Source organism: Herpailurus yagouaroundi, unplaced genomic scaffold, assembly GCF_014898765.1.
Source record: "Herpailurus yagouaroundi ecotype Mexico unplaced genomic scaffold, PumYag 28, whole genome shotgun sequence".
NCBI classification, from domain to species: Eukaryota; Metazoa; Chordata; class Mammalia; order Carnivora; family Felidae; genus Herpailurus; species Herpailurus yagouaroundi.
The window spans coordinates 35,219,372-35,228,844 of record NW_024412376.1 but is presented as its reverse complement, the minus strand read 5'-3'; the positions used below and the strand labels follow the sequence as shown (position 1 = coordinate 35,228,844).

The window sequence follows — 9,473 nt, the reverse complement described above, 5'->3', positions numbered from 1 at the left end:
ACGTTTATTTATTTTTGGGACAGAGAGAGACAGAGCATGAACGGGGGAGGGGCAGAGAGAGAGGGAGACACAGAATCGGAAACAGGCTCCAGGCTCCGAGCCATCAGCCCAGAGCCCGATGCGGGGCTCGAACTCACGGACCGCGAGATCGTGACCTGGCTGAAGTCGGACGCTTAACCGACTGCGCCACCCAGGCGCCCCTACTCTAAAATATATATAATGTAATATGAAAAATAAAGTGTTAATTATGTATCCAATCACAATAATAACGCTTTGGTTTAGGAATCTTTATTAATTATTTTAACAGTGTTTTGAGTTGTGTGAACATTTTAATTTATGTTAATAAAGGAAAAATGTGGAAAGAGGGGAGAGCAAAAAGAGAAGATGGCATTTTCTTTTTGATTATTTGTTTATCAGCGCATAAGGCACGAGTTCTAATATTCCTAATCTGATTAATGTCTCAAAGAAAGGATGAACACATGGTGATATACTATTATTCTTAATTTATTGGCCTCTTTTAAAACTCAATTACGTGATTGCTTCAAAGCATAAACATTTGTATACTTTTAGAGAAGTCACAGTTTTAGTGGATTCCTTGCGAGTAGGCCCAAATTTTTTGGTTGGATTAAAAATACTTATTTCTTCACACATTCTTTGTGAGCCTCTGCAGCATGCACATTAATTTACAGGAAAGGTGATACACATCTCTTTCAGGAATGCCCTAATTTTCTCTCGTATTGTCCAATTAAATGAATTGAAATACCCTGGTGTTTCTAAATTCAGCCGACAGAGAATAGTTTTATGACAAGTAAATAAGTCTTGCTGGGAAGATGTTGCTTAAGTGATAAAATGGTTCAGCCAACAGATGAACCAACAAATTAAATATTAACTAAGGAGGGTAACCATTTCTAAAGTCCTACCTAACAAAGGCTTCAGCTATATATAGGATTGAAGATCTCCCAGTTAAGTCCATAAGTAAGGGACAATTTCTTGGAGCTTCTAAAAGTTTAAAACCATGAAGAATCTAATACTGCTACTACTGTGTGCTTTTATCATTAAATCACAAGCTATTGATTACTATGATGAGGTGACTATTTAAAAATTATTATATTATTACTAATGTTATTAATATAAAATATAACAACATAATCATATGTGAATATTTATCTTAATGAAATTAACATTGATTTTAGTTATGAAATTGAATTGGGACCCATTTTATTTAAAGAATGTTACATAGTATTTCTTACATAAAAACAAAATAATGATTTCTTGTTTTCTTGTTTATCTATATTTTCCCAGGGAGAAGAAGACAGAGCTGTGGTAAGATTGTTTTTCTCCTTGTTATCCTGAGTACTGTGATTTTCATTAGTTCTAGCAACACATTATTACAATATGAGGACAAATGTAAGAATTTTGAAGGCTATAAAAAAATGAAAAAGCAGTATTTTAAAAGAAAAAAGCTGTGGTAGCTTACTCTTTGGTGAAGGAAAGTAATATATAGCTCCTGAAATTACTGGCAACTTCTGAATGAAAATTATAAATGAATCTAAACGCAGAATAGACCAAATACAGTGACAGAAAATGAAATGATTGTTTTTTTCAAGTGTGCAAATCTAAGTCATAAGCAGTATTTATTGTTATTACTAATAGTTATGAAACACGTAGCTCAGTATAATTTATTCATTCGTAGAACAGTTTTTCTTTAACTACCATCTCTGCTGTTTTCTTTCTCTTGGTTTGAAGATAACAGATATACAGAAATGCATTTAGGGAGATCACTATTTAAAGAATTTTAATTGTATTCTCAAATGAATTATGATCAAATTTCTTGCGCACAACATAGTATGTCAGACTAAAAATAAGAGTAAACTTCAAGGAAGGGATTTGTTTGCAACATGTGTTGAATTTGAGGGGAACCTCAGTTGTTTTAATTATCAAAGTATACAGATAAAGAGATACTTGTCTGGTTAATTGCATTAGCTAAGAAGCATGGAAAGAATGTATAAGAGTAAACTTTTGTAATACCTACCTAAGCACTTTTACATTTCTACTCATCAGCTAATCCTTACAGAGATAGTTTACTAGTTTAAGCTCCAAAGTGGATTTTCTAGTTTCAGTTATTTCACTGAGTGATCTTCATGAACCCCGATATCCATATAATTTCTTTAAATATTTTTAATTCCTTTTCTCTAGTAAAGCTAGATGGTCAATGCTCTCTCTCCAATGGCACCCTGAAATAGAAAGAAAATCTTTTTCTTCTGTTGTAATTTGATTTGTAATAAACAGGTGAATCACATTTTATAATATTCCTGGTAGAACAGACCAGCTCTGGGACCTCATGAAATACATATATTTTCCCCAAATCCTCACATGTTATTATTTTTATTGCAATTACACATACTCAGATACCTATGATGATTATGCAGCGGAATTCGGAGCCAACTTGCCTGGGTTTAAAGCCTAGCACACTCTCACTAAATGTTAAGTGCTATTGTAACTTAATGAATAAATGACAGCAAAATTCAAAATAGAGTCATTGCATGACTTCTAGGCTCACTGAATAGCTGGAGAGCTTAGTCTTTTCATCAAATATAGTCATTTGTTAATTTGTAATTAAGCCCCCCAAAGTATAATTGCTGACAAAGACCACATGACAATTTAGTTAATCCAAGCAAACACTTTTATATTGCATTGCATGTTTTCCACCTCATTATGTTTTAAGGTAATATTCTTTAAGTTAGCAAATAATTTTAGTCTCATGCCTTGAGAATTATTTTAAATATGAGAAAATTATGGTGTTTGATAAAGAAATCATGTAGGAATTTCATGAGAATGGTATAAGAAATAATTTTGTTGATATAAGATAAGGTTAGGATTGGAATTAGTATAGGAAAAGCCATTTAAACTATAGTATCTACTGTGTGTTTGCAGTAGAAATAATGAGTACTTACTATGTGTCAGGAACTCTTTGGAGGGTGTGAGATGCAATGTCATTTAATCTTTACAATAATCTTAGACAGCAGATACTCTTATTATCCCTATGTTACAGATAAGGAAACTAGAGCACAGAAAAAATAACTTGCCCAAGATTGGATAGCTAGTGAGTGGTAGGGTCAAGATTTGAACCCCAGCAGTCTGGCTCCAGAAGACCTTAGTCCTCTTCAAACACGTTAGCCTCAAAGATTGTCTGATTACAAATAAATCCAAAATAAATTTCACTTTTTTAAAAAATCTGTATTACCTCTTAAATATTGTTATATAAGAGTTAGGCAAATTGATCGCCTAATTCATAAAAATTGAAAGTGGGAAAATAATTAACAATAATTACAGGAATTTAGTAATCCAAATAGCTTGAGAAAATTCCTCCTGACAGTGTAGATTTCTTACTATTTTATGTATTCCAGTGTATAAGTTTCAGGAATCTGATGTCATCGCTCTTCATAATCTGATGCAGCTTTATTTTAAGACCTCTTTTTAAAAACTCCCTCAGGTATAACACTTTTCACGCAGTTTTTCTATTGCTACTGAAGAGACCAACGACTAACCAGTTGATGGGCCTTAAAGACACCATTAATTATGTGATAACCTAATTTATGAAATGAGAGTATTGGAATCGTTACATCTCAAATCTTTGATAACACTTTACATTTATTTCTGCCTGGTTCCCCAAGGGTGTTGTGGATGCCCGTGGTCATCGGCCCCTCGACAAGAAGAGGGAAGAGGCTCCCAGCCTGAGACCTGTCCCACCACCCGTTAGTGGAGGTGGCTATCGGGCTCGACCAGCCAAAACAGTGGCCAGCCAAAAGAAAGTAGAAAGAAAAGCCCCTGATGCTGGGGGCTGTCTTCATGCTGACCCAGACCTGGTGAGTGCATCAGTGTTTCTTGTCGGAATGGGTCTCCCATGCAGAGAAAGCCTATGTTCATTATGGTTTCCTAATGTTGCCTTGACCCCCATTATTATCATTATTTTGTTTCTTTATTTTGGAAATAACTACAAAACTTACTGGGCCTTGGGATAAGGGCTCCTTTCTAGTCTTCTTTAGTTTGAGCCTGAGATTGTGAATGAGGTACATGGATGTTGTTTTTAGCTTTGTGTTTTGCCCACCTCATTTGTTCAGGTGGTAACATTTTCACAGCCCTACTTATTTTTTCTGCGGTAAGTACTAATTTTAATCTTCAGAGGACTATGATGATGACTCTAGAATTTCTGGACTTACATAACAGAAAATGAAATTGCAAGTTTTTATACCGGCTCGTGATATTATTGCGTTTTCACTGTGTGGTATTTTCACAAATACCTGTAATCCGAATCCTCTAATGCCTATCATTTTCTTTGTTTGCAGGGAGTGTTGTGTCCTACAGGATGTCAGTTGCAAGATACTTTGGTAAAACAGGAAAGACCAATCAGAAAAAGTATAGAGGAGTTAAATAATAATGTGGAGTCTGTGTCCCAGTCCTCTTCTAGCACCTTTCAGTATATAACACTGCTAAAAGACATGTGGAAAAACAGGCAGAAACAAATAAAAGGTAGGTATCCTGTGTTTTATGTTTGATTCTGCTCTAGAATTGGAACTTGTTTGACTGCATGGGAATGCATGATTCTGAGAAGATGAGCCTTTCTAGATGAGCTTAAGTAGCAGTCTATTGCTTTCAGTATGAGCCTGAATACCCTCCGGTTCTCACTTAGGCCCCTTTACCTCCCACTTGTCATATAAGCATGATTCAGCACTTATTCTCAGCTAGAATCATTTTGTGTAGAAAAAAAAAAATCTCTGTGAGTCCTTATTTTTATTCTAGAAGAAACCTGTGAATCAGAAGGCAATATTCAGAGCAAAATTTAGCACTTATAGATTTAATACTTCAGGTTTTGAATACAAAAGGGTAATCTATGGCATACTCAACTGTGTTGCAGGTAATGCTACCAGATCTTTGAATCTGGAGATCTGAATGCTCTTGAGTGCTTGAGATCTGAATCTTGAGTGCTCTTGGCTGGGTGGTAGGAATAAGCTAGTGAGTAAGACTGGCGTAGGCATTTCAATGAGTAGCTTATCTAAATTTGGGCATTTTTCAAAGGTATCATGACATTCCTCTTGTAAATTTCAAGGCTGTAGTGTACTTCTGTGAGATGGATAAGTAAATCAAGGGTATCCAATCCATATGATGTTGAACTTCTGAGATGGAAGGTCTAAATACTGCTTTCTCCTTTTTTTCCTCACCAGAGAAATAAAGAACCTATTGGATTCATTATTAGGCAGAATCTTTAGCTTATACCTAAGGTAAATTACTAATATAGCAACTAGACTTTACGTTAATTTGTATGTCATGGGCCAAATAATTTCCCCTAAGTACAACTGCATATCATGATTTCTCTGCAGCTATTAGTTTATTCTCAGAAAATTGAAATTACAACTGTATGGATGAATACACCTAGCTTTTTTATCAGAAGAAAATGCTCATCATTCCTACATAATTTCATTTTTCCAGAAAATGAAAATGCAATAAATGAGTACTCCTCAGAGCTGGAAAAGCACCGACTGTATATAGATGAGACTGTGAACAGCAATATCCCAATCAACCTTCGTGTGCTCCGTTCAATCCTGGAAAACTTGAGAAGCAAAATACAAAAATTAGAATCGGATGTCTCAGCTCAGATGGAATACTGCCGCACCCCATGCACAGTCAGTTGCAATATTCCTGTGGTGTCTGGCAAAGGTAACTAATTAATAAGCATATTTCTAGAAAGTTCCAGAAGAACAAACACTCTAAAAATATGAGGTAACTTTAAAAAGCTTAGTGGCTTTTCCCTAACAAATCCTAATGACGTTAGAGCACATCATGGGGACATCCCTACCATGCTGTGTTCAGACATAGCCTAATGTATTCGCCAATTTTTGATGAACAGGTTGTAGTGCAATGATGGTGGTAGCTCCACTTGACTAATGCACATGCTTGCTTGGATAGATGGAAGAATGTAGGTGGATGTGGGTGTTTCTCCTTACCAATGTGTTCTGGAAGGTTCTGAATATCCTAGGACAAAGAAGGTGGAGAAGGGCTTTTCTCATTCCCTAGAACTCAAAACTGATGTTTCAAGGATGACTCAATTTCTACAACTTCTTCTCAAATGTCTGAAATAAAGCATTCCTCAGTAACTTATGTAATCAGTTATCTTACACAATTGATGACTAACGACCAAGAAATTATGTTGTAGTTCCCTGAATATAGTATGTTATCTTATGTTTGCAGAATGTGAGGAAATCATCAGGAACGGAGGTGAAACATCTGAAATGTATCTCATTCAGCCTCACAGTTCTATCACACCATACAGAGTATACTGTGACATGACCACAGAGAATGGAGGTAAGTATTTGATGATGGTTGACCTATCATGCTGTAATGATTTTGATGCCATAGAATGCCAAGAAATAAAACCTAGCTTGACATAACTAACAATGATCCATTTGATTTGGAATTCATCCTGATATTTTAAAGGTTATAAAATATCTATGATTCACAATTTGGAGTGAGATAAAGCACTTGCAGTCTCCAAAGACTTTAAGTTTTCCATTCATATTTATTTCCTTATTGTACACATTTTGAAGCACTAAACATAGCTGGGCATAAAATAAATTAAATAGATGAGGAATTTAGACATTCTCCTCAAAGTGAGATTGTTGTCGGTTAACAGATGCTATTTTTGTTTCTTTCCACCAAAGGATGGACAGTAATTCAGAATCGTCAAGATGGTAGTGTTGACTTTGGCAGGAAATGGGATCCATATAAACAAGGATTTGGAAATATTGCAACTAATGCAGATGGGAAAAAGTACTGTGGTGTACCAGGTAAAACTGGGAGTACAAAATAAAATCATCCTTGGGTAAAAAAATTTTCTTTTTCATTACAAAAAAAACATGGCTTTGGGAGTCTTTAGGAGTTTTGGGAGTTTGGGAGTCTTTGGGAGTTTTTAGGAGTTTTAGGAGGTTAAGAAGAGTTTACAAAAAGAATGTGAAAGTTAAAGATAAGGGAAGAAAAAGTTTTTATTTTATTTTTTTTTTAATGTTTATTTATTTTCAAAGAGAGAGAGTGTGTGTGACTGCACAAGCACCCATACACACACACTCGCGCACACACATGTCAGGGAGGGGCAGAGAGAGAGGCAGAGAGAATTCCAAGCAGGCTCCCCACTGTGAGCCCAGAGCCTGCCTGACCCGGGGCTCAATCTCACGACCTGAGCCTAATTCAAGAGTCAGACGCTTAACCAACTGAGTCACCCAGGCACCCCGAAAGGCAGTTTTTCATTTCCAAACGTTTTATTTCTATTGAGGCTTTACTTTATTTTTCCTTTAGGTGAGTATTGGCTTGGAAATGATAAAATTAGCCAGCTTACCAACATGGGTCCCACAGAACTTTTGATTGAAATGGAGGACTGGAAAGGAGATAAGGTGAAGGCACTCTATGGAGGATTCACCGTACAGAATGAGGCCAACAAATACCAGCTCTCAGTGAACAAATATAAGGGAACAGCTGGCAATGCCCTCATAGAAGGAGCTTCTCAACTGGTGGGAGAGAACCAGACCATGACCATTCACAACAGCATGTACTTCAGCACGTACGACAGGGACAATGATGGCTGGTATGTATTGTGTTTTCCCCTCCTGCTTTAAAAGCCACTATGAATGTTGTTATTAGAATCATTAATGATAGCTCATGTTATTAGTAGCTATCATTTCTTGGGCCCTTACCGTGTGTTAGCCACTGTACGAAGCTCTTTATATATCACTCTAAGACATCTCCACTATCAGGTTGCTATTATTATTCTCACCTTACAGATGAAGTGCAGAGAGATTAAGTAATTGACTGAAAGTTATACAACTATAAAATATGGAACTGGAACGAGAGCACATTCCCTTTACATAGTGAGCGTTTAGATAAATTTCTATATCTATATATTCTCAAGTGTATATTGAAACCTCCATTTTGTTTTCCAGGGTTCTCTAACACTGAGGCGGCTGAAAGCTGTCATGTCAGTTTAAAGAAACAAATACAGATGGACTTGTCACATAGGCCCAGTTCTCTCCCTTTCTTGTTGTAGGTCAGGGAAGACATTTTGTGTACTAGTGTGACTTTACTTACAGAACCAGCGTATAATTTGAAGGATCACTGTACGCAGCACTCTTCTGAGGGCACTTTGCAAAGAATTTACTTGACGGCCCTGCAGTTCTAATAACCACAAACATTTTCTTTCAGGATAACTGCAGATCCCAAAAAGCAGTGTTCTAAAGAGGATGGTGGCGGATGGTGGTATAATAGATGCCACGCAGCCAATCCAAATGGCAGATACTACTGGGGTGGACATTACAGCTGGGACATGGCGAAACACGGCACAGATGATGGAGTTGTATGGATGAACTGGAAGGGGTCCTGGTATTCAATGAAGAAGATGTCTATGAAGATCAGACCCTTCTTCCCACGACAATAACCCCCAAAACATAGATTTTTATTCTTCTATATGTAATAACATTTTTGTATATTATGTCATTGGAATATGCTTTCACACATTATATCCCTCTAAAACTATCAAAAGGTCGTGAGTGTGACTTTTTGGGAAAAAGTATTTAGGCTAAATGACATTAAAAATAGCACACGAGTTATTTTTGTATTCTTCCTTTGTATTTCTCACCGAGGAGTAACTAAAACAGTAATTGTGAACACTTCATAATTTCAATTTCAGTTGCGGGAAGTTTCAAATTAGGAAGAGGAATATTCTATCCTTGTTGTAGAAAAGGTATTAGGCAAACTAAAAAGTTATGTTCAAAAGCCCACTTTAATACTCTTTGTTTATATAAGATCCGTCACAAAAAAAACTTTCAAAAAGACTTATTAGTTAAACTAGTCATTGTTGCAAATAAATTATTCTTACTTTGTAATCCACATGATCAATGAGTTAGGCTTTGAACCTGGAAGGAGAGAGAAACAATCACAACTTTGAGCAGCTAGCAAACTGGCACTGAACACATGAAGATTCAAAATCTCACTCTGCACCATGGGAAAACCACTACGCTGCCCCTTAGCTAGACTTTGGGATCAGAGATCCCAAGAGGACAATGAGGGTCTGATATTCATCAATTGGTTTTTGGGAGGAAGAGTGGGGTAGGAAGCAGCAGTTGCCTATTGTCCCTGGAAATTATGCCTACTGACATCAATTGGATCTTTGTTTTTTTCCATGATAACACCAGAACTAAAGTAGAAGTGGGTTTTGTGTTCTTTCTACTTCTTCCCGAGAAATGAGTATATATCAACTCAATACTGCCTTTATCCTCTGTTCTCCCATCATTTCACTGCCCTGGGCAACCCTATGCCCCTAGACTCTCCTTCCCTAACGTAGCATCATTGCCACTGATTTTCACAGAAATTTATTGTCCCATAGCTCAGCCTCTTAACCCTTGCATCTAAGCAGAGGTTATTAAGTTTTT

General features: G+C 36.5%; 1 protein-coding gene across 1 annotated transcript; it reads left to right on the top strand.

Annotated features, from left to right (window-relative positions):
• The first annotated feature begins 956 nt into the window (after positions 1–956).
• On the top strand, positions 957–8,651 carry FGB (fibrinogen beta chain). The gene is made up of 9 exons (XM_040471917.1): positions 957–1,087; positions 1,303–1,323; positions 3,675–3,866; positions 4,347–4,530; positions 5,488–5,715; positions 6,247–6,360; positions 6,717–6,842; positions 7,348–7,633; positions 8,248–8,651. Exons 1-9 carry the CDS (start codon positions 1,016–1,018, stop codon positions 8,477–8,479), a joined length of 1,455 nt encoding a protein of 484 aa, XP_040327851.1. The 5' UTR covers positions 957–1,015; the 3' UTR covers positions 8,480–8,651.
• Positions 8,652–9,473: the final 822 nt, after the last annotated feature.